Source organism: Serinus canaria, chromosome 3 (assembly GCF_022539315.1).
Source record: "Serinus canaria isolate serCan28SL12 chromosome 3, serCan2020, whole genome shotgun sequence".
NCBI lineage: Eukaryota > Metazoa > Chordata > Aves > Passeriformes > Fringillidae > Serinus > Serinus canaria.
In genome coordinates, this window is record NC_066316.1 from 6,110,116 (window position 1) to 6,135,847 (window position 25,732).

A 25,732-nucleotide genomic window follows, 5' to 3' on the forward strand; every position below is an offset into this window, starting at 1 on the left:
AATTTTCCATCTCCTAAAATGAATGGTTTGCTCTAGATTCCTGAATATTAAGTATTAAGTATAAGTATACCACATTAAGTAGCTCAAACTTTTTTAATATTACAGAACTTCTTTCATCCAATTTGCAAAATTATTTGAAAAACAGAATGCATAATAAACAAAAAACTCTCCAAACCTGTTTTCCAAAACCAACAGAAAAAACAGTTACTTTAACAATACCTAAATACAAACATATATAAATACAAAACACACTCCTAGCAGCAATGGATTCACCTGTGGTTTCCACCTTCACTCTGAAAGGTGGCAAAAAAAAAACTCTGTAGAAGTCTTCTAAAGCTACTTATCTATGAAAACTCCTTGGCCTTGAATGATCAGTGACACAATGAATTAACTACTGAGTGAGCAACATTGAGAATGCAAGTACTGACGTGCTGTGGACAGATGGAGTACAACACTGTGTCAGTGAGCACTTGTCCTGGCTGCATGATACATGCTTTTCCAAAAAGGTTTTCACAGAATTCATGCCAGAAATCATTGGAATCATAAAAGCATGATTGAAAGCACACAATTTTTATTGCCCATGTATCCTTTTGAATACAGGTCTGATGAAGATGATACAGGTCTGATAAATGATGATAAATCATATCATTAGATATGATATTAACCCATCAGCAGGGAAGGGCCTGGATCCTGGCATGTGTCTGGTCTTGCTATAGACAGTAACAGAACAGGGCTGTGTCCTGACAGAGGCTGCAGTCCCACAGCTCCTGCACTTGCTGCTCCCAAAAAGGGAATGTCAGACTTCCCTAGTCTTTCAGCTGCACATTTAACCCTCTGAATATCTGCCCATCTGACATGCTACCTCAGTGGAAAAGATCCAGATTTTTTCTTTTCCAGAGTAGTTCTGTTATTTTAGCAAACAAAATTAGGCTTGCAGAAACCTACCAAGTGCCAGGGCTGGTACAGACAGTCAGAATGAGCTCTGGGCCAGGATCAAGGTGATGCCACAGTGCAAACCTTTCCCTTGTGGATGTAGTGAGCTGTTAAACTGCCCCAGTGCACCTCACAGAAAACATTCAGTCTGAGTGGCTTTTTGTCACAAAGGAAAAAGAGAACCAGACACTCATGTTTGGCTCTCCAGATGAGTTGTGCTGGGATGCTACATGGTGAAGTCACCTTTCACTGATTTCCAGATGTCAATCTGGATGTCACTGTTCCCCAACTATTCCTGGTACCTTGCTTTCTCCCAGAGCAGTTTCACTGGAAGGACAGACTTCTTCTTCTTTGCTCCCCAAATCTTTAGCATTATGAAGCAACACTTCCAAACCACTCTCCTCTAATTATACACTATGTTTCCAAATCATACTGATTTTCATTTTTAGAAGTGTAAGTATATTTTATGACTCTATAGCAAACACATGAATTCTACTTTAAAAATGTCTATAAAGTGATAATTGAAAAAGCAAGTATAAAAATCCTGGTCATAAATGATCTATAAAGAGAAACTTACAGCTGAGGAACAGAGTCCTGTCATGTTATTTCTTCTATTTCCCTCACTGTAAACAATATGGATTTCAATTTATGGGGGGAAAAAAGGATTTGTTTCTCCTACTATAAATTCAGCACCTTACACTATATCCCTGTCAGCAGACCAATACTGCATATCTGCCAAGGCAGGAAAAGAAAAAAAATAAACCCTACCTGGAACCCATTTAATCTCCATTCCTATATCCTTTTCTTCCTGTTTTTTCTCTTTTTCTTGGATACTTTGCAAAAGTTCTCTGTACTTGGCAATTTGCTCTTCATCATCTTTTTGGCTTTTCCTGGGTTTGTCATCTTCCATTTCATGAGCTACATCACCATCTAGGAGGAGAGAGCAAAGTTATCACAGAGAGCCTCAAGAAAATGAGCAACTGAAGTTAATCCTTACAAAATAAACCTAAGACACACACATTATTTCCAGAAGATAATATAAAATATTTTCATCTATCATTACCCCACAGAGTAGCCAGTTTAAGAATTCCCTTATTTAGATGAAATAAAATAGTATCTGAAAAGACAAAAGACAATTTGTCCTGCAAAGGAAATCACTCACTGGACACACATCCTTCACCATACTTTAAAATTAGTATTTTGAGAATCCCTTCCAGCAGAGTAGAATGTAAATCTCCAAAAAAAGCCCTTCCAGCCCTTTGTGTAGATGGGCATTACCTCTGCTAACTTCCACTTAACTGGGACCTCCCTGATTATCCAGGACTGCTCAAAAATGATGGCAAGTGGCTAAGAATATGTGATATCTCCCAGCTCCCTCAGCCCTTGGGTGGATCCTGGATCCCATCTGGCCCCCCAGACTTTTGTGTCTCTTTCTGCTCCCTGTTCCTGTCTCCCAATTCAGGTACCCAGAGAACTGGCATTACTATTAAAGACTGAGGCAAAGGAGGCATTATTACTGCAGTCTTTCACTCATTCTTTTTCACAGTGCTTCCCTCTACATCCAGTAAAGGATGGAGATCCTCCTTAACTCTCCTCTTATTGCAAATGTATTTATATAGACAATTTTTGCCTTCCACAGCAGTAATCAGGTAAAGTTCTAGGTTGACTGTGACCCTTATTTTCTCCCTGCACAACCTCCCAACACCCTGGTAAGTCCCCCTGAATTGCCTGCCCCTTCTTCCCAAGTTCATAAACTCCTCCTTTCTTTCCTAAGTTCCAGCCAAAGCTCTCTGTTCAGCCAGGCCAGGCTTGCTCCCTGCTGGTTCATCTTTCACATGGCACATGGGGACAAGTCAGCAGCAGCTGCTTTTCTACTTTCCTCATCAGAAGCTGAGATCTAAGAGAGAAGCATCTGCTCACCCAGAAAGCAGAAGGCAAGTCTGTTTTGAAGACAAGTAGAAAAAGAAGACATTTGGTTGTTTCTTATTCCTAGTGCCTTGAGAAAGAAGAGGCTGTACTGCATGGGAAAAGAAAAAATCCTTAAGCTAAAAGAGGATCCCTAAAACCTGGATAGGCAAGGGGCTACCAGTTTGTCTTTATCACTTGTTTTGCTAGGAGAAATTTAAGTAGAATGACAATATGCATTGCCTTCTCATTTAGATAAAACTTGTATTTCTTCTGTCAAAACAAACAGTTTTAAAACAAATGTTCAACATTGCCTTCAAAAGAACTGTAGGAGCTTTTAATTCTGTAAGCAAATAAAGCACATTTGACAACAGCTGCAAGAAAGGAAAGTGAGCTGAGTTTGTTCTCAAAGTTTGTTCAGAGTTCAAATAACCTTGTCAGTGACTTTCAAGTATCAAGCTGTATTGCACAACATCAGGAACCACTTTCTGATGGATATTAAGGCAGCAAAGCTTTCTGCCAACAGCTTGTTCAAAGGCTTTTTGAACAAAACACACAAACCAAAAAGTTCTGGGGCATTAACTTCTGCACTGCAAGAGAAATACAATCAACCTGGGAAGGAGAAAAAGGCAAAAACTGATGAAATTTAGAGTATAAAATACAAGCATATTCTTATTGTTTTCAAAAGAATGTAGCAATAGAAGTACTAAAAGATTTTAAAAAAAGAAAGTTCAAATCGTGAGGCTGGTCAGAAACATTCCAATACAACAATTTGTTTTTAAAAGATGACATTAATACCAAATATAACCAAATGCAGAGGTTCAATATATTAAATCAGTGACTGGCGTCTGAGTTAGCTGAGATCATGTTCTTATAATCACGGGGTTGTGAAGAGATCATGCTCTTAGTTTAAGAGGATTATCTTGCAATAGCTGAGTAGATGAATCTTTTTTTTTAAAAAATTGAGCCTTAGAAACTAAAGACAGTAGAAAACTTTTAGCAGATATAACATCTGACAAGAGGTCTGCTGCAAAGCTGAATTATTTTAAAGGTGGGGGGGGGGAATTTTCTTTCCATGATGTAATGGCAAAGAAGAAAATTCAGCTACTGACTTGGATGCTGATGGCCATACCATAAAAATTGCCCTAAATGTCTCAATTTTATTCAGGGTAGTTACTCAAATTCAGATAGATTAAAAAAAAACCCAACAAAATACATACAATGCATGTAGACCCAGAGAATTAAAACCAAAAAACTTTACACTCCAGTGTTCAAGAATCAAGTCTGAGGTAGAGGTTTTTACACTACAGCATGCTATGAAAAATTAAATGTGTTGATGTCAGTCATGAGTCAGAAAATAATGTCAAAGAAAACACTGGGGTTTAACCCCATTTTCCCCACATTCGAAAGCACTGCCTGATCAAGGATTTGTGCAAATCCCATTAGTTCGTATCAGTGATAGTAAAAAAATGGAAAAAATTAGAATACAAGAAGAAGTTTATTCAAAGCCTATCACAGTTGATGCCTTTTTTGTAAGATTTTTCAGGGAGAAAAGATACTGGAAGAAGAGAATTCAAACAGATAGATAACAGTAAATGAATGCTAAACATTGAATTCTGGCATTTTCTTAAGATTTTTTTTGCATTTTCCTTCAGGTGTGTGTAGTCTAAGTATTGAGGGGTGCAGTTTTTGCACCTGCCCTTGCAAACCAGGTGAGTTTTGTAGCTGCAGCCTTCAAGCACCCGTCTGTGCAGAGGTGAGCTGGCACCACTGGAGACACAGCTCTGAGCCAGCCAGACCTCAGGCAAGGTTAACCCTCTGGTAATCAGAGTCAGTCCTGAAAAGGGACTCACTGGCCTGCAAAAGCACAGGGAAATGTGTTCTTCATGTTACTGAACACCTCCAACAGCTGGTATCAACTTCCTGGGAGGAATGCTGACATGACCCTTCTTGGCCTTACAAGCACCTTTAATTACAAACCAAAGCCAACCCAGCAGCTCCTGCAAAGATGCTTTGGTAAAGTATCCACCATCTGCATCAGTTGTATCAAGTTTCTGATGTTTCACAGAAAGAAAATAATCAGGTTGTGGTATTTGGATTCTGAAATTCCCATGAAATTCCACCCATGCTTGGCCAACTCATAAACTGCTAAAACCTCTTGCTTCTTCTTTCCACAGACAATAATAAATAACCACATGTTCTACTTGTGTCACCCTCCATTTCTTAGCCTTCTGTAATAGCTTTAGCAAATATAAACACATGTGGATACTGTTCATTTTAAAGAGAAAAAGGCTGTACCTTACCTAATAAAATGCTATATTATGCATTTAAATTTATATATGTAGTCATGCATTACTGCAACAAACAGATTTCCAAGTTGTAAAAAGATTTGATAACTAATCTGATTCTATCTAACCTTAATTATTGAAAATAAGATTTAGCAGCATTATTTAAACAAAAATTCCTCCCTCCTGACCACTACATTTCCTTTCAGAGCACTTGTGCACCTCTGCTGTCAGGACAGCAGCACAAAACAAAAGACCTACTGACTTAGTGGAGTCTTATATTGGAAGTCAAACACCACAGGAGACTGGGCTTCCTGCTCAGATTCCCACTGAGGAGAGCAGGGACCTGCATGAAGCTCCTACAATCCTGGTGGTGTTCAGTGTTTGGACAACTCTTTGGTTTAACTTTTAGGTTTCCCTTTGTGGAGTCACAGCTTGGACCCAATGATCCTCATGGGTCCCTTACAACTCAGGATATTCCATGATTCTATCAAGACCAGCTAATTAAAAAAAGTCCTATAAAAGTATTTAGCATAGAGTCTGTTTCACTATTTGTGTGCTGTGCAAAGCAGAAGAGGAGAAAAGATGTTGCTCTTGCAAAGATTAAAAAAAAAAACAAACCCAGATTAAAAGCTTAGACATAAACCCCATAATGCCTGATTTGAAGCATATTTAAAATGCCATGCACTAAGTCACTGGTCCACATTGTCAAAATAGCAATTATGGGCTGCATTTGATGAATGCCACACACACTTCCTAACTGGGATAAATGTACCCAAGTAACAGAAAATTCAGAAGCAACGTAAAGGAGAAGTTTTGTGCTATGAACCACAACATTGCAGATCACTGAAATCCTTGATGTTACAGAACTGCTGTTTAACAGTAATACTAACATTCATGATGCACATATTTTAAGTTGAAAAATTTCCATGAAAAAACATGTTAGAACTGGCCAACAAAAACTCTTTCAAAAATAAAACATTTTACTAAGTTTGAAAAGTACAAATAGAAGTCCAGGACATTTTTTCCTCCTTATCAGACTCCTACATTTCCATTCAAGCAGCTGACATTGATTTTTCCCATTTGTGCATAACACCACGTGATTCTGCTGGATGGAACCCTGACAGATGGAATCCTGTTTTGTATCACATAACTGAATGGATAAAATGTCAGGAACATATTAAAGACCTGACAACATAATTCCTCTATTAGCAACTTACTTTTCAAAACATCATTTGAATCTAGAGATTTCCAGATTTAAAATTTATTAGTGTGGTAAGATTATTTAAGGTCTTGTTTTTTTTCCTTCCCAGCAATGGAATTTTACTCTTTAAAATTCCTGAAGTGTTGTTCACATGAATATTTGCTTTCATCACCACCCTATCACAGATGCTTATCTTTAGCAACTTGATAGCCTTGCACCTGAGAGAAGATGTGCTTTACTCTGCATCTTCTGGTCCCCTTTACAGACTTCACCAAGTATTGCTAGAGAAACTAAAGTGCATTACAGTGCAGTTTGTGAGGTTTTATTTAAGGTGAGAAACAAGTGGACAATATCACTGCCAAGATAATGCCAAGATGAGTTTGCTCCCACAAGATTTCTCAACTCTATAACCAGAAGAATCTGTAATGTTTTTTTGCATGCTCCAGGCTCATCTCTGAGTGCAGCAACCTGCTTTAATGCAGTATAAATCAATTTTAACATCTGTTTGAAAGACCTAATTAAGGCTTAATGAAACTTTATTTGCCTTGTAATCTAGGCTGTATGTATTACTAAGAGCAGGATGAATTTTAGAATGAAAACAAGCAATTTAAATCAGGAATTTAAACATTGCTGCACCATATGCAAAAGACTCACGTAGCTTACAAAGTTAGATGAAATTATCTTTATATTCTTAAGAAGTATGTAAATCAAAAAGCATTTGAAAGATGTTCCTGTTCATTTAGTCATTATCCACCTTGCATTTCAAACTAGGACTTTTCCTCTGAAAAGGAAACACTTCAAATTTTGTGGGCCTATAACTTATCTCAGAAATGAACAGATTAAAAGCAGATATTGCCAAACTTGACAAAGAGATGTCAAGATACTCGGGGGGGGGGGAGGGAGTAGGAGGAGAAACAAAATGCAAGAAAATGATTTTCCACTCAGAGGTGCAAGCTCCTATTCAGAAAGCAGCTACTGTAGTCCAGTGGAAGGTGTCCCTGCCAATGGCAGGGTGTTGGAGCTAGATGGTCTTTAAGGTCCCTTCCAGTCTGAACTATTTAAAGATTCTGCTCAGGGGCAGAATCATTATACAACAAATATAATATTGTCCTTGTAAAAAATGTCATTCAAAGCATTTTCTATAGATATGACATTTAAATATGTAAATAATTTGTATTCAAAACCCTGCAGGCAATGACTTTGTGTACAATATTTATTACCAAAGTACCTTGCTGCTGTTCCTCCTCTTCTTCACTTGATGAAGCCAAATAAGCTTGAAAATCCATGTCAAGAAGCTCCTCTTTGTTGAAAGTTCTGCTGAGGGATGTTACTCGCTCATGATCTGTCTCATCCCATGTGATATCTACCTTAAAAGAAAGAATGCCAGTTGTAGAAGCTGGAGCACTAAAACTAAGCACTGTAACACTTTTAGGGAAAATTGTTTTATACCTTCCATTCAATTACCTGTTAGCAATTCTCTCTACAGTAACTCACTATAATAACCATTTAGTAACATGAATTTAATTATAACATTTTGGAATTTATTCTACAGTCAGTTTCAATGAGTTTGAGCTACAAGAAAAACTGCAGAAATCTCATGCACTGAATGGTTCTGTAATAGCAGGTCCCACAACACAAAACCTCTGTGAGCCAAATTTCCTTTGTGACAACAGATACTGAGCTGAAGCAGCCACCAAGCCCTCTCTTTTCCTCTTCCAGCAGCAATTCACAGCAGGAATCACACACGGATTGCAATGGAGACAATGAAAGCGTTTGCGCAACTGCGCCCTCGACCAGAACGTGGAACAGATCTGCCTGAAACACGATCCAGCACAAAGTGCTTCTTTCTCAACTAATCACTTCTCCAATCTGGTTCACTTCATGGCCAGATGGAAATTTTGGCTCTCAGTAGGACAGAGTAGGAATGAATTGCTACAAGGAAGGGAAGCAACTGTTGAAGCCTGGCATTACTACCAAAACAGCTCTTACTGATTTATACACGAGCATCCATTTTAGGCAAATTAAAGGATTTGATTGGAAATAACAAAGTAATTTTATGTGCAACTTGTCACAGAGATAAACTGAGGTCAAAATTCAGCATTTAATTTGTAAAAGAGAAGCACAATCTCCTTTAAAATCCAAACCAGGGCTGCAACTTGTACGTCTATAGCATGCTTAAATCTTTTAATATGTTTGATGTCTTTATTTTGAAATGGTGGAGATAAACAGGAATCTTTTCCCCAGTACATATATCATTCATAAGCTGACAGCAAAACTAAACAACTAAGAAAAGCATTACAAAAACACTGTAAAGATACCTTTGATGTTCCCATAGCAGCAGATGTGAAGTACTTTGGCTTATAAGCAGCTATGTTCACTTCTGAGGCTTCATCTTTTGGCTTATCATCAAATGTAACATTATCTGGAATAAATCTTGAAGGCAAATAAAACATGTTATTCTTCAAATACACTGGGAAATTGCATAGTATAAACAGCCTAAGCTTTCCTGAGTATGGCATATCAGCATGAAAGAATTAGCTACAATAAAAAGAGGGTAAGCCTGAAGAGGGAACAAAAGATATGGACAAGTAATCCACACATGGAAGATTTATTGCCTGGCTTCTGCAGATCTGTTCCACTGGTTTTCAGTGTATAACAACACCCTCTTTGGGAAATATTTAAATTTTCAGTCTGGTATAAACAGGTGGCTTTTTTGGTGGCTTTGTTTTAAGAACAATCTTTTCAGAAAGTTTAATATTAAAAATTAAAAAGAAAAAAGTGAATAAAATAGGATTTGGAAACAGATGAGTAAGAAATTCCAAACCTTTTAGGAAAGCTTGGTACATCTTGAAAATTATAATTAGTAAGGAAAAAAAAGTTAAAAAGTGACAATTGAAGAACTTAGTTTAAAAAAAACCCCAAAACCCTTGATATACTACTTGAGAAATTACTTGTGATTTTTTTTTTAAATCTTTGCAAATGTAATCTGATAAATAGCATTCAACATTAAAATTTAACAAAGCAGAAGATTAGGAAAATCATTGGAGATTTTCAAACAACTGTGTTTGTTTTAAAACACTATCAGTGTTTAAAATGATGAAAAGTTACATGTTCCCTTAGCAAAGATGTCTTCTCCAAAATGGTTCAAAGCAAATTACCTATTATTTCTGTATAATATGATGCAAAGCAAAAAGCCTTTAACTTTCACTGCATAACAGAGGCAGCAGACAAACAGGGCTTTTGTTACAACTTTTTGTGATTTAGCAACTTTTCTGCTTAGAATGAAAGGGGGCTTTTGAAACAAAAGGAAATGCTAACAATAAACTAAACCATAATTTTAAATCCTTTCTTTCCCAAACATGACTTTTGAAATATCAGAGCATCCAGCTCATTCACAAGGACTAACATTTCTATTGCAGCTTCGTGACAGCAGCAGCAGTAACCCTGCCCTGTGGTAAGGAATCACAAAAAAGATCCACTTCTGGACCCTTGGGGAGAGAAAAAGAAAAAAGCTTCATTTGCTGAATCCTATCACTTTGCTTAACTGTACCAAAAGCTTGAAGATGTAATCAGAACTTTTTATCTGGCTTCTGTGAGAATAGACTCTCTATGCAGAGATCCTCTTGAACTTTCCATATTACAAAAAAAATGGTTAAAAAGCAGAAAGAGGAACCAAAGGGAAACCTTACAACTCACTGGATGCCCAATTTATCTTCATATCTCGTTTTGGTTACAGAATAAAGTAATATTTACTCCAAATTATTATAAACTCCCTGGCCCAACATTCAAAAATATCACCAGAGGAGTTACCTCAGGTCTATGAAAGAACAGCTACTTTCAAATTCCAGTCCATCACATTCCTCATAAATTTTATTGGCTGTTTCAGGAGAATCACATTCCACAACTGCATAGAAGTATTTCAGTCGCTTGAACTGGTACTCCCTCAGTTTTTCCCTATAAATCCTGCAGAAGTGGAGAAAAGACCAGTCAGGTGAGCTGGCTTCAACAGCTTTTTATTCACAATATCTTTTAATTCAACTCATTAAAAACATGCACCAATCAACCACTCTCTTAATCTCGTAAGATTAAATGTTAAACAGCGCAAAGTTCCACCTTATTGAGTTTTCTTCAAGTAAATAATATTGAGTTTTCTTCAAGTAAAAAGACTATTTCAGACAGTTTTATTAAGTGTGAAATTTGTACATGACTCCACTGAAAGGTCACAGGGATGAGGTGCAGTGAATCTGAAGGGCACAGGTATCACTGAGGCACCTCTGGGATACCTGGATTTCTCTGTGTTGGATTCCAGATGCTCTCAAGCCCACTGAGCAGTAAACCCAACACTCCAGGATGCACCTTGATGAACACAATGCAGGTGACCTCAGAACATGCTCTACATCCACCTTACACTCTCCTGATGCACCAGAGAATGCCTTCAAAGGGATCTGCCCTTATTTTAGAAGCACTTATAAATACAGGGCAGTCCAGCAGGATGGATTATACAAATATGGCCCCAGTCAGGCTGCCAAACATCTGGAAATTCTGGAAAAATATTAAAGCAAAACCTTGAACAAAAGCTAAAAAAAAGGCAAAAAAGACATGCCTGAAGAAGCCAGGACAATGGTAGGACTCAAGAACTCAGCCTAGGAGGCCAGGGCTGTTGCTGGTGGCACTCAAGAAATGTCAGTCTGGGAATGCTTGGACGAAGGTCCCTGGTGATTCACAGGTAAGAATTTTGACAGTGAGCACCAAAAGGGAGTTTACTGCACAAATGGAAATTTGTAGAGGAGAAATGCTGGGTTTTTAGCTACCCACATATTTGTTCCATTGATTATTCCAATGAGCTACATCATAAAATTTTGAGCTCACATTAAAAAGCAAATCTTCTGAAGTTTCATCATCATACATTTATTAAATGCACTGATAATGAACCAGTGCCTGTTGTAAAACACTCTCTGAAAAACACTAAAAAATTAAGGTGTCCACAGGACACTATCACATATGAACTCCTGGAAACAGGAGTTGATTGGGATTTCCACTAAGAATTAAACATATTATATCTCTCATTTGAAGACAAAAATTAAAATTAATACCCATCATCCTCTGTGGTATTCTCTGGAAGATCAAACAGTTCCACAGGTCCTTTTTGTTCTTCCTCTTTCAATCTCTCTTTTCCAAACTCTGAAGGATAAATCTACAAATACAACAACACAAAACTTCATTTTTAAATGTGGTGTAATGCTAAGAAAAAAAAAAATATCTTCAGCTTTTACACTTTTAAAGTTTTTATTTAGGATCAGTAAAGGGATCAATTCCATAAGCTTAAGAAGCTTAATTTTAACTTATGGAAAAGACAGTAGAAAAGCAAACTGCCTGCTAGGAATTGTGAGGCAGATGAAGAACAACTGACTTTGTTCATTGTACACAGTGGCCCTTTTCAGAAAGAGGTATCTGATTAAAATTTCAGAGAGCTGAGGCAGGCAATAATAATGGAAAAATATAACTTAACTGGCCAGAATACAACCAATTTATTAGTAAGGTCTAAGGCTGGGTTATCTGCCATACAGACCATTGAATATTAAACTAATCAAGGAAATGTATTCTCCTCCTACTAGAGAAAACCAACACTAAGGGGCAGCCTCATAAACACAAGAAGTCAATGGCTTTGGCCTCTAACTCTGCCAAATACATCCCTTTACAGCAGTTAAACTGCAACATAGTTTCTCTTTAAACACATTAGTATTTCTTTTGGTTCTCCACTGTACTGTCTTGCTTTTTATTTTGTAGTCTATTTTTTTTAGCAGTAAAAGATAGCACTCCTTTTAGAAACCTTACCTTAACAGAAAACACTGTTCCTCCTTTGGGTGTGAAAGAATTAAATAGAGCCAACAAATCCTTAGCCTTCAACCTATCCCAATCCATATTACAAACAGCCAATCTACTTGTAATCTGAAAGAACATAAAAGTCATAGGTTTAATTGTTGACCATTGTGGGGAATACACAATTTTCTAGCATAACTCAGTGGTAAAAATCAAAGTCAGCAATAAACTTTGCTGAAAAAAATAAAAACAGCAGCGTCATAGTGAGTTTTTATCACTGAAAGTAGCAAAGATGAGAAGCATCAATTACCAGAGCACATAAAAAGGACATAAATAGTGAAGCACCATAGAATGGACTGCAACAATCACAGATTTAGAACTGCAGTGACAACACCATCACTTAGGATTTTGTTATTATCAAACATTGTTAGTCTCAGCAGCAACCACTTCCACTATTGTGACAGCACTAGAGTGCTGTGATTTCTTTACACACTGACTGTTCTAAAGTCCTATTTCACTGTCTCATGATGCCTTAATTTCCTAAAGTGTGAGTTAAATAACTAAATTTTTGAAAAGTGAAAAAAATCAGTAATGAGCAAGAGCAGTACTATTTAAACTCTGAAAGGCTCAGTTTTGTTTGTCCTTTCACCTGTAGACAGCTTATTCATAGGTATAGCTAAGTGCTTAGGGGAAGAGGAGATATCAGTGAAAACTGCAAGTCTCTCACTGTCAGACAATTTCATTACCACTTCCATTCTGTCACTAAAAGGCTGAAAAACCTTTATGAAAAACATTTCTATAAACTGTTCCATAGACAATGGTCTATAATGAACTCATAACATTTCTGAGTTTGTCAGGTAGCAACTTTCCACATGCAAAGTGGAAAGTTGCTACATACCTCAAAGTATGCTTTTTACATGCAAAGGATATAAAAAGCAACTCTGAAAGTTGCTTTCCACATACCTCATCTCCACGAGGGGCATCTTTATCCAGCTCACGCCACGAGTGCTCGATCTCTGGCTCCTTTGGAAAGAGCTCATTTAAATCCTCATCATCATCTGAGCTCGTGTCAATGTTCCCTATGCCTCTGGCTAGATCAGGCCCACTGTCACTTTCTTCATCATCTTCTGAGTCACTGTCATCTTCATCCATTTCCCCATCATCTTCTGGCTCCTCTTCCTCACCTGTTTCTTCATCATCTTCTGGCTCCTCTTCTTCCAATTCTGCATCTTCACTTGAAGAGGTTTCTTCCTCTAACTGGCTTTTGCATTTTACACTTTGGTCACAGATGTCTGAGCACAGAAAGATAAACATTAGATACATTTTTATGTTAGAATTACACATGACCCTTTACAAAAAGGAAAACTTCAGGGCTTTTTCATACCTACTTACAGGACTCCTGAAAGGTGAAATGATGCAGGAGCAAGTAAGAGAAAACATCAGTGTTTCCTCTTTTGTCTGGTCTGATCTAATCTAATTTAATTACTCTTTAGGCCCAGGATTGTACTATCAATTACAACTGTAATTAAATATTCTTCTATTTTATTTATGTTACAGAACCAACAGGTAGAAATCAATTTAATAACAGAGGCTACACACACACAAGCAATATAAAAAAAGTTTTTCTTCTAAAGCTTGTTCTTTCTAATCTCCCCTAATATTAATGGCTCACTGCTGCCATGTTTACAATTTCAGTCCACAAGCTGTGATGTGCCTTCATGGTATCAGTTCATATATTTGCTCTTCAGTTTGATAAATATAGCAGTGTATATGCTGTTATGAATTTTACTTTCCTAACCAACCATTTCAGCTCCAACAATCAAAAGAACTGGGATGTTCACAATCTTACTGAAGAATCAGAACTGATTCTATCCAGAGCTGACCAATTCCAGTCCTTCAGCAGCAGTGAATCTGAGTCAGCCAGCTATTTTATAACTCATCTTGCAAAACATCTTCCAAGGATAAAACAAAAGCATCAACATCCACATGAACACAATTGAATTCTCCTTGTTATTTGAACAACTAACCTGATTCTTTTATTTTCCCTCCTAGGGAGTGGTCAGTCCTGGGAGCTTTGACTGATTTGGTAGCACTCCCTTGTGAAGACCTTTCCTCGTTTTGAACTGAAATGGCTCTTCCTCCTTGCTTGTTCTCCCCTTTGGGTAAAAAGCCCTTGTTCCCCCGAGAGGGATCACCTTCCACCACAGGTTTCTGCGAGTCCTCTTTCAAACTGAACTTTGATTTACTTTTTTGTCCTTTTTTAAGGTCATTTAGTTTAGGCACCGCTTCACATGTTTGGTCCACCTCTTGTTGGTTTTTTTTCTTCTCCTTTGGGAGGCCACCAGCAAGGGCCTTTACAGAATCTCCTTCTCCTTTACCTTTAGCTTTCTTCTTCTTCTTTTTCTTTAACGCGATTTCTTTACTGTCACCTTCCGAAAGATCAGAGTCAGATTCCGACAAGGCATAAAACTTCCTGAGGTTCTCTGCAGAGGTGTAGTTAACAGGGCGACCTCTTTTATCCACTGTGTACCTCAGCTTGAACTTCTTGTCATGGAACATGGCTCGGAATCGTTTGTCAATCTTGACTTTACGTTCCTTTTCAGGCATCTCCCAAAACCTGGGATCCCTTGCAACGCAGCTGAACCGGCCATCGTTCAGTATTTCCTCCTGGGCTGACGTTCTTGATGCCATTTTGGAAGACTTAGACATCTAAAATGTAGAAAAACCCAAACATTTCTGATTAAAAAAAACCTTAACAAAGTCAGATTTCTAACCTATACCAAAGAAGTTCTTTCCAAAAGCACATATGGCAATTTCATGGCATCACATGCCACTGTTACTATGATATTTACTGAAAAACCCCTTTGCAAGGATTTGTCTCCTGAAAAGCTGAGAAGCTTCAGAAAAGAAATGTTAGTAATAATTATCTGATTGCTTGGGATAGTATAGTAGCTTAGTATAGAAAGTAATCTTATGCCTTAAGGAGTAGCAGCTGAGCCAATTATTAGAGATTAGGAACAGGCCTGACTTTAACAGGCCACAGCTGTAGCCAATAATAAGAAGAGTGTTATAAAGGAGTAGATTGGTTGGTGGAGGGTGAACTGGAGTCAGCTGGTTGCTGTGAGAAGAAGGAAGAGTCAGTGCTTGGAGGAGCTGCCTACCAGAAACATCAAGGCAGTATGAAACTCTAGCAATATGGGACCTTTGCAATATAATAACAACATGTCCAGATGTAGGGTCCCAACATAGGAAAGACATGGAGCTGTTGGAGTAAGTCCTGAGACCACCAAGATAACAGGAGCTCCCTTCCTATGAGAAAAGACTGAGAGAATTGAAATTGTTCAGCCTGGAGAAGAGAAGGCTTCAGGAGACCTAACTGTGGCCTTCCATCTGAAGGGAGCCTACAAGAAAGATGGAGAAAGACTATTTACAAGGGGCTGGAGTAACAGGACAAAAGGGAATGGCTTCAACCTATTAGAAGGCAGGTTTAGATTAGATAGGAAGAAAAAATCCTTCCCTGTGAGGGTGGTGAGGCCCTGGAACAAGTTGCCCGGAGAAGCTGTGGATGCCTCATCCCTGGAAGTGTTCAAAGCCAGGTTGGATGGGGGTCTGAGCAACCCGGCCTCGTGGAAGGTCCCCTAGCCATGGGACAGGGTTTCCAACGAGAGTGTGTCTAACATCCCTTTCAGCCCAGGCCATTCTATGATCCTACGATACACCTGGGCTGCAGACGCATCCCCCCGTAACTCCGCACGGGTCCTTCCACAAGATTAACCCAGTGCGCACCGCAGCTACAGCCCGCCAGCAGCACCAGGTGCGCCAGGACGCCTTCAGCCCCCACACCCGCTCCGTCCCCAACCCCAACGAGGAGCCCCGAGGCCGCTCCGCTCACACCGACCGTGTCCGGCGCCCGCAGGGAGGAGCCCCGAGGCCGCTCCGTTCACACCGACCGTGGCCGGCGCTCCCTCACGGCGCTGCCCGCACGCTGCCACCGAGCGGCCGCTTCCGGTGCCGCTACGGCGGCCGCGGCGGGACACGGCTCTCCTGCCGCACGGCGCAGGCGCGGAGGGGCGCGCGAGGCCGAGTCCATGAGGGGGCTGGCGCGGCCGGCGCTGAGGGCGCAATGGTGCCGCTCGCTCTGGGCGCTGCCGGCAAGGGCCGCCGCCAGCGCCGCTTCGCCTCCTCCTCCTCCCGCCGGAGCCTCACCGGGCGCCCTGAACCCCTTCGACCGGCGGCTGAAGCGGAAGCAGAAGAACTGGGCGGCGCTGCAGGCCGAGCCCGCCAAGTGCGATTACCTGCGGGAGGAGGTGCGGGGATGGGGCCGGGGGCGCTGGCGGGGTCACCCCGAGTGCTGTGGCCGGTTCTGGGCCTGCAGCTCAGGGACGATATTGAGAACTGGAGCGGGGCTGGAGCACAAGGCCTCTGAGAGAGCTGAGGTGTTCAGCCTGGAGAAAAGAAGGGTCAGGGTTTGCCTTATCGCTCTCTACAACTCCCTGGATGGAGCTTGTAGCCAGGTGGAGGTCGTTCTGTTTTCCTGGGCAGCCAGCGACAGGATAAGAAGGTATCGACTCAAGCTTTGCCAGGGGAAGTTTAGGTGGGACATAAGGAATTTATTCACAGAAAAAAGTGATCGGACATTGCAATGGGCTGCCCAGAGAGGTGGGGGAGTCACCTTCCCTGGAGGAGTTTAAGGAAAGACTGGACGTGGCACTCAGTACCGTGGTTTAGTTGATGCGATAGATGAGTAATGAGATGATTGACTCTCACAATTAACAGACAAATAGCTTGTATATAGGTTAAAAAAGTTTTATAGATTTATAGTTATGTTTTACCCCCTGGCGTAGTTACCAAGGGACAGCTGGGTTTGGGACGTCTGGGAGGGTCGGCTTGTCACTGTGGTGACATCTGAACTCCAATCAGGATTTGAGGAAAAGATCTCCATCCCTGGACAGCGAAGAAGGACAGAACTTTGGGAGGGCTTAAAGGGTTAAACGGCGAAATCTCCATTGTGTGGGTGAGCACAGGGTGGGGAAAATCCCTTGATGCCGGCGCCGTAACCTTTTTCTCTATTCAGTCTTCTGTTGTATTTTTGATGAGGTTTAATGAACCTTTCCAAATTACGAAAAGCGAGTAACCATTTCTCACAGTTGTCAAGGTGCTGGTTACTAATAGGTTGTACTTGATGATCTTAGAGGTCTTTTCCAGCCTCATTGATCCTGTGGTTCTGACCGCCGGCTCTCCCCCCAGGTCGGCGGCAGGATCGCGGACCGGGTGTTTGACATCACCAGGTGAGCCCCGCCGAGTCCCGAGCCCTCCCCTCATCCCCAGGGAACGGGACCCCTGGGGAAAAGGCTGGATGCTGAGCCCTTTCCCCGAGGTACCAAAAGGATGCTCGGTGGGCTGAGTTCAATAAGGCCTTTAAAGATTAGCAAGGGAAACTTAATATAGTCTAAAATTAAAAATATTTTAAGACTTGGTTATGTTTTGTGTTCCTAATCTTATCCTTTAGAACGTTTCCTCTGGCTTTGGATGTTGGCTCTGGAAGAGGTTACATAGCTCAGCACTTAACCAAGGTACTGTCTCTTCATACTTGAGAATGTTTAGGGGAAGTTCATACGTGTGCCTCCCTTTCAAATAGGGCTCTGTTACAACTTAAGGCAATTATTTGAGTCTTGATGAGGTAAATCTTCCCCCCTCCCCCTATACCTGTAGTTATAGTTCAAAGCTGCATGTTGTGCAGGCTGTTCTTCATTTATTGCTGCTGAAAACTGGCCAAATGTGCAAGGGAAGTTATCTCTGATGATTCAGTTAACTTTTAGTTTGGGGTAGGAATATGCCTGGTTTTTTGGTGAATCCATTGGCCACAGTTAGTTGTTAAAGAGAAGTGTCATTATAGAGGCCTTGAAGCCATTAACAGTTTACCATTCATGAACCACTCTAAGTAAAGATGCTTCCATGGTTTATGTTGAACTAAACTTATGCCTAAAATTACAGAATGTGTTTTCTGTTACCACTTCTGCCTCAGCTGTTCTCCCTGGGAGCAAGTGCCACATTGGGTGGGGAAAATAAAGCTTCTATCAAGAGTGGAAAAGATTCTTTCTAATTTATTATAAACAGGTGTAAGTGCCAAAAAATTACTTACGTCCATTTACAAAATAATTCACAGATTTAATAGGTTTTTAAAATTTTATTTCAGGAAACAGTTGAAAAACTTATTCAAGTTGATATCGCAGAGAATGCTTTAGTAAGTAGCTTTTTGACTGCTAAAGTGCTTCAATTCTGTAATACTGGGAAGCAAAAGAAGTGTGGTTTTGATGAACTGTTTTTCTTCCAACCCTACATTAGAAAAATGCTGTAGAATCTGAAATCCCGACAGTCAGGGTCGTAGCTGATGAGGAATTCCTTCCTTTCAAAGAAGATACGTTTGATCTTGTTGTCAGCAGCTTAAGGTGTGTATTCATAATTCATTTATTTTGTTTTGTTTAAGTTGTTAGTAATGTTCTTTTCAGAGTAGCTTTAAGAAAAGGAATCCAACAAAGATTATGAGTCCATTAAAAAGGAATAAGCAAAGTATTTTCATAGTTAATATGAGCATCCATTAGGAAAAACTGCTGTTCTGGTGATTCTTCCTGTTTTGTTTGTTTAATTTCCCTCAAAACACTTGGAGCTTCTCTCTTTCCTGCATTTTGACAAACTAGTCTCCAGGACTTGTGTTTTCTCACCAAAAAGAAGTGCTGTGTGGATAAACTTCTGTTCTTGTTTGGTGTTGGTTCCAAGCAGATGTTTCAGCATGGTTGCACCTTCAGAAATCAGTTTGTGGCTTGGCTCCTGAAACTTAGTTAGCTAATTAGGTAGTTACTGGCATTCCCTAATTTGGATTTAATCTGAAATTATAAAATGTACATTTCTGTTATTGCAGTTTGCATTGGGTGAATGACCTTCCTAAAGCTTTCAAAGAGGTAAGAAATTGTTTTTTAATACTCTTAAGTTAGCACTTGCCATTACTTGCGTTGACCAAGACTTTTTGGTATTGGAATTAAACAAATACTTGTTTAAGACAGAAAAATATTTTCACTAACAGTTTTGGGTTTTTTGGATTACTTCAGCTCTTTCCTGCAGGTGTAAACTTCAGTCAAGTCAAACATGTTAACCAGTTTGCTGTTCTTTCATTTATTTAAAATTGATCAGTCATTGTAGTGCTGTCCTATCACCTGTTGGTAGGAATAGGACTACTCTACTGTTACTGAAATAAAGATCAAGTGAAATGCATTCAGTACTTAAAAAAAAACTTGAAATAAATACACAATTTTCACTGGAATTTAAATATTTCATGGAGGGTCAAATACTTTCTTCCACACTAAATAAAACTGATGCTGTCTCACAATGGCAAGGGAACTGGGTTTCTTAGCCAGCTTTCATGATCTCCTGTGTTGCCTTTAACCAAAGGAAACTGCCTTTAACTGCCTCATTTTCCTGCCTGTCAATTAAAGGGTTTTTACTAACACAGAAAAGGTAGCTTGATTAATACTTCATTTTAAAAGTGTTTAATTTCGTTTTTTATTTTCAAAGGCATTGGAAAGGCTTGCTGTCTTGTTAGCCCAGTTATATAATCAGGCTCTTCTGGATGTCTAAACCAGAGATCATTTCCAGCTCTTAAAGAAATGAGAAAGAAAGAAATGAATTTATTCCTCACTAGGAAGAGGGCTAGAACTTAGGAGACCAGAAAGCAGCTTGTCAGCCTTGGTGTTTGAATTATGAAATTGCTGTTTTGGCAAGTTAATAATTAGTCATTGTAAACATAATAAAAATGGCATTACTCTGTCTCAGAAGTGCAGAGATCAGTACTGGAAACTGAAGTTAAATCAAGCCGTTAAAAAGTGCTTTTGCTGCTCTCAGAAAGTAAAAGTAAATAGCAAACTTACTTCATCTGCCCTCCTTTTAGAAGTAAATTAATTTAGAATATTGTTTTAGGACTATTGTGCTGAAAATAGTTTTACCCTCAATTTCTACGGTTTGTTCCATGATTCCTGACTGTAAGTGTAATTTGAGGTTTTCTTCTTAAAAATCAAGTGGTCTCTCTTCAGCCAGAGTATTTGTTTGCAGTGTGACCAGAAGCTGTCACAGTTTGCCCTGCAGAATACAGTCAATATTAAAAGCCATTCATAGCTCTTATAATGATTGCTTTTGAATTCTTTATGATAAGAGTCTAAGAACCACTTAGTTACATATAAGAAACAAGTTGACCCCCGTGGCAGGGAGAAATGATGAGGAAGACTCAATCTCATCAGAAGGCTAATTAATTACTTTATAATACTATATTATTCTATACTATATTACATCCAAACGGAATCTATTGTATATTACATCTAAACTGAATCTGCCACGCACTCAACTACACAGAATCTTGTCCTAACACACACACACACACACACACACACAAAAAATGGATTCAATTGGTCAGTGACTCAAAACACACCAGAATCCAATTAGCAATTCCCAGAATCCAACTACCAATTCCCTTCAGGTAAATGATCTTCCACAATGCGTTCCACTTGTGAACAACACAGGAGCAGTAAATGAGATAAGAGTTGTTTTGATCATTCTTTGCTTCTCACTGCTTCTCCCAGGCTCAGAGAATGTGATCCCACAGCCATGCCCTGTGTGTGTGTGTGTTGCAGATCCACCAAGTGCTGAAGCCTGACGGAGTGTTCATTGGAGCCATGTTTGGGGGGGACACTCTGTATGAGCTGCGCTGCTCCCTGCAGCTGGCTGAGCTGGAGAGGGAAGGGGGCTTCTCTCCTCACGTGTCGCCCTTCACCGCCGTCGCTGATCTGGGACATCTCCTCTCCAGGGCTGGCTTCAACACCCTCACTGTGGTAATTATAAGTAAGAGAGCCATCAGGGAGAACAATCCAGAACATCAGAGCTGCTGGAATGTGAAAATCACTGTTTGCTGATGTAGTAATGACATACTGCTTCCTTCTGCATGTGGTGCATCTCGCTGAAGGGGCTGCAGAAATAGCCTGGACTGCTACTGGTTTTGGCTTTGTGGTAATTAATGGGATTAACTGTAGTGTACACTGAAGTGTACCTTTGGCTCGTGGCCCAGTAGAATTTGGATGGTTTTCTTGGAGGAATGTCAGAGAATGTTACACTTGCATGAAAAATTTATAGACACTTGCTCTTTCTTCTAAAACCAAGAAGAAAATAATGGCATTTAAATTAAAATTTGATTTGATTTGGGCTACTAAGCAAAACTTGTTAGAAATGTTAAAATAGTACATTCTTCCTAGAAATACATTATTTGAGCAGAAGAGGCAGATGAATAGAATTGTAGAATGGTTTGGGTTAGAGACCTTAGAAATAATCTAGTTCCAACCCTCCTGCCATGGGCTGTCACAGTCATATTTTCTAGAAAAATCCCTTTGCCCAGGTTTCTTCTCCTGGAAAGCTGAGAAGCCTCAAAGAAAAAGGAAAACAATTTTCTGATTTGCTTCTCCTGTGTTTTGCTGCTTTAGAATGTGTTTGGACGTTGTTTACCAAGAGGTGGTTCTTTCATTGGTTTCATGTGAATTGTTTTGACTTAATGACCAATCAAGAGTCAAGCTGTGTTGGGGTTCTGGAAAGAGTCACAAGTTTTCTTTAGTATCTTTTTAGCCTCTGTATCCTTTCTGTGTTCTTTAGTATAGTTTAGTTTAATATTGTTTAATATAATATAAAATAATAAATTAGCCTTCTGAAAACATAGTCAGATTCATCATTCTTTCCTTCGTCTGGGAACCCTGCAAATATGATAATGGGCAGGGAATAGTTTGGTAGTACAGCAAGGTTGAAATAATGCTGTTGGTTTAGTGTGATGTGCTCTAAAATTGAACTTCTCAATTCTTCTAGGATACTGATGAAATCCAAGTGAACTACCCAGGGTTATTTGAGGTTATGGAAGACTTACAAGGCAAGTATATTCTTTGTGGAAACATAAATGTTTTCTGTATCGGTAGACCAGACACAGAACTGTTTTACTGTGTGTTTCTTAACTCCAAATCATAGACTGGTGTGGATTGGAAAGAACCTTTAAAGGCCCTCTAGTCCAACTCTCTACAGTGAGCAGGGACATCTTGAACTAGATCAGGTTGCTCAGAGCTCCATCTGACCTGGTCTTGGATGTTTCCAGGTGTGGGTCATCCACCACCTCTCTTAGCAATTGTTTCACCATATTCATCACAAAGAATTTATTTCTTTAAAAAATACAAATAAATCTTATTGCAACAGGGGAAGCATTAGGTTTTTTCCTGCTATCTAATGAGTCAGGAGATTATGCCTGTCAGGAGATTTGTGTTGGGAAGCCCGAGTCAAAGATTTGCTACTTCATGGTCTGCTGTGAATGTTGTGCTTCCCTGGTGTTCCCGTTCTGCATGAGCCTGTTCAGTGTAAGGTGCAGAAAAGCCCTTAAAGGGAGACAGAAGCCCATATCCCACACACTGACTTTTCCTGTGAGCCTTTCTAATTACTAGGGCAATCAGCAAAGTGCTTTGGAATGAGAGTAAATATATTCTTAATTTGGAATATGCTGAGGAACAGCCAACAATTGAGTAATGAATTTTGTTAATACTCTGATTGCATTTGCCATGGATTGTAAAGCAGTCATTCACATGCAGTCTGTTGTTACTGACAGCAACTCAGGGCATTTCTTATCTGGATCCACTTCTGTATGGAGTAATTCCTTAATGGAAAGGCAACTCTTATTCTGAGCAGAAACATTGAGATGCAGTAAGTGATTAAAAAGATTAGAATTGTGGTTACTTTGTTTTTTAAATCTCTTGGACTAGTAATTGTAATGATTATCTGTTAAAACAGTATAGCCATGTGTCTGAAGAAACCCTTTGTACTCATTCTTAAAATCAGTTATGCTTAAAATCCTAAATGTTCAAAGAAGAAGGAATAATTTGAAATGATTCCTAGCAATGCAAACTGTAAATTGCAAAGCATAGGAATTAAAAGTTCTGGGTTCTTACACATAAGAAACTCACCTAATGATCTGTGGTATATTCTCTCTTACAGTGAATAGCAGAGGATTCTGTACTGTGGTTTTGTAAGAACTGTCCTTAGTGCATGACACTTAACTCATGGCATCTGCAATATCTTCTTTTTCTTAAAGCTAAAACATATTTTTAGGTATGGGGGAGAGTAATTGCTCTTGGAATAGAAAACCTCTGCTGCACAGGGAGACAATGCTGGCAGCTGCTGCAATATACCAAGGTCAGTATTTGAGAGTAATGAGTTCATCTAAAATGACTTTAAGAACATTTTTTCTGTGTCTTTTTTTATGACCTTTGTGGAAAAAAAAAAAAAACAACCAAAACCCAGAAACCTAAACAAACCCATAGCAAAACCAAAAACCCCAAATACTTCAGGACCAAATGCCATTATCATAAGCTATTTTTAACCTTAATTATAATGCCAGGATTTGAACTGTATTGATGCACTAGTATGAGATATTTTTATTGTCCCAAATCTTTCACCAGGAGTCATTATGATGAATATGATATTCTGAGAACTGAGTGTTTCCTAGAGCTGACATCCTGTACTTTCTCTCCCTTCCTGCCCTAACAGAAATGTATGGAAACAGCAATGGCTCTGTACCTGCCACCTTTCAGATCTACTACATGATTGGCTGGAAATACCATGAATCACAGGTAATGTGGAGCTGTTATTTTTGTCTTTGAGGGTACTGTTTAAATAAGTGATGTTTTAAAAGCTTTTTACAAAATATCTTTATTTTAAATTAGCCCTATATGGTTTTTTTTTTTTCCCTAGGCAAAACCAGCCCAGCGAGGTTCTGCAACAGTTTCATTTGGAGATCTGGCAAAAATAGAAGGACTTCTTAAAAGAGGAAAAAAATAGTTATTCTTCAGAAATAATAATTGTCTTGAAACTTCTATAAAAGTTTTAATTGCAGACAGTCTTCACTTGTGCTTATTTAGTGATAACATCCTGAAATGAAAATAAAGTATGCACTATAGAGGTTTTTGTACTGTGCCACATTTTTCTAGATAAATATTTGAGCAGTTTGCTCTCTGAAATCTTTGAGAGAGCAATTCAACTCTCAACTCTTTCTTTTATTATTTTCAAAAATGCCTCTTTCAGCATTTCAGTATCACAGGCTGCTCCAGGTAGGGTTTACATGTCTTGAATGCATTTTTGAATTATTTCTCAGGGATAGTAGATCATAATAAATAATAGTGTATTGTAAAAGTAAAGGTGTATTTGAGACATCCTGTAAGAGAAACTATCAGAAAATACAAAGATACAAATTATTATGGTTTTTTGAGTTGGGAAATATGGGTAAAAAGTTACTGTAAAAGATTTGAACAATTAAGTGATAATTTATCTAAATGCTAGTTGAAAATTACATTAACACATTACTTTCCACTTTTCTATGTCAGAGGCTAAAGAGCAAGAAGAGTAATTTTCTCTTTAGCTGTGCATGGAGCTGTGACTTTTCCTGTCTATAACTGCATTACCAGAAATTGATATTAATTGTAACTATGACCCATTAATAAGAGATTTAGAAAAAATACCTGCCCAGAGATTTTTCTTGGTTGTAGCACTCATAGAGTTGGGGAGAAACAGAAAGGATGAAGTCTATGCAACCAAATATACAGTTCTAGAAGTTTTATCCTAGTATTTGAGTGGTATATCAATTCTGGTGGAGCTAAAGCCTTTTTAAGTTTATTTCCTAGGCTTTTTTAAGATTATCCACCAGGTGGAGTTTGACAGAACTTGTGTGTAACACAAACTCAACAGGTAGGCAGAACTCTTCCCATCTGTAAGATCCTGATTTGGGGGATTATTTTATGGGCCAGGCTTTGACTTTGAATAAGACATGGGCAGAGAAGGTACAGCTCATGAGCAGGAGGGCAGCAATATTCTGTCCTGGTTTTGCTTACAAGCCCAACCCCTAATTATCCAAGGGAACTGAGTTTATTTTTTGTTTTCCTAGAAAAGAACAATTCTGCTGGAAAAAGGGAGAGACTCTAAATGGTCTGATAACATTTAAAGCTCTCTAAGGACTAAATCTAATAAAAGAGGTTGTTTCTGTGAAAGCTTTTGGTTTTTTAGGTCCTCTCTGGCTTAAGTAAAATCCCCTTGTTTCTGGAGGAATCTCTGGTTTCCCAGATGTAGGTTTCTGTGAAGTTGTGTGCCAAATTAATGTAACTTTATAAATCATTGCTTTAGTAGGTTAATTTCCAGTCACTTGAGCTGGTGGTTGTGACTCAGACATGTTAAGGGAATGAGGAGGTGGAATGTGCTGGCTAAATGTTAATTGGAGAAGTGCTCCTACTGTGCTCCTTTGAAGTATTCAAGTTATGGTGAAAAGGAAGGATTTCCAGTTCTTTGATTTCATATTTCATAGATGGCATACATAAATACTCAAGTGTTTTGGTAGTGGGGAAACATCTTCTGAAGAGGGAGAAAAGACAAGTAGCTTTCCTCCTAGCCCTTGGGGGGGAAAAAGGTGTAGATATTCTATTAATTTGAAAAAGAGCTGGGGAGTAATAGAAGTAAGGAGTAGTAAATATGGCAT

General features: G+C 39.1%; 2 protein-coding genes across 2 annotated transcripts in view; one reads left to right on the top strand and one right to left on the bottom strand.

The window, feature by feature from the left end:
* Positions 1-16,165, bottom strand: part of ESF1 (ESF1 nucleolar pre-rRNA processing protein homolog) — a 29,199-nt gene extending 13,034 nt beyond the window's left edge. The window contains exons 1-9 of the mRNA XM_030236342.2: positions 16,046-16,165; positions 14,175-14,856; positions 13,111-13,439; positions 12,163-12,276; positions 11,421-11,521; positions 10,138-10,290; positions 8,646-8,760; positions 7,556-7,694; positions 1,702-1,863 (exon numbers count right to left, since the gene is read on the bottom strand). Coding sequence (XP_030092202.1) covers positions 1,702-1,863; positions 7,556-7,694; positions 8,646-8,760; positions 10,138-10,290; positions 11,421-11,521; positions 12,163-12,276; positions 13,111-13,439; positions 14,175-14,856 — 1,795 coding nt within the window. The 5' untranslated portion in view covers positions 16,046-16,165. The remainder of the gene's footprint in view (positions 1-1,701; positions 1,864-7,555; positions 7,695-8,645; positions 8,761-10,137; positions 10,291-11,420; positions 11,522-12,162; positions 12,277-13,110; positions 13,440-14,174; positions 14,857-16,045) is intronic.
* On the top strand, positions 15,404-24,166 carry NDUFAF5 (NADH:ubiquinone oxidoreductase complex assembly factor 5). Its single transcript, XM_009093832.4, has 12 exons — positions 15,404-15,417; positions 15,917-16,454; positions 17,395-17,435; positions 17,657-17,720; positions 18,344-18,391; positions 18,493-18,596; positions 19,067-19,106; positions 20,826-21,023; positions 22,039-22,099; positions 23,320-23,403; positions 23,758-23,840; positions 23,962-24,166. Exons 1-12 carry the CDS (start codon positions 15,404-15,406, stop codon positions 24,046-24,048), a joined length of 1,362 nt encoding a protein of 453 aa, XP_009092080.3. The 3' UTR covers positions 24,049-24,166.
* The last annotated feature ends 1,566 nt before the right edge of the window (positions 24,167-25,732 follow it).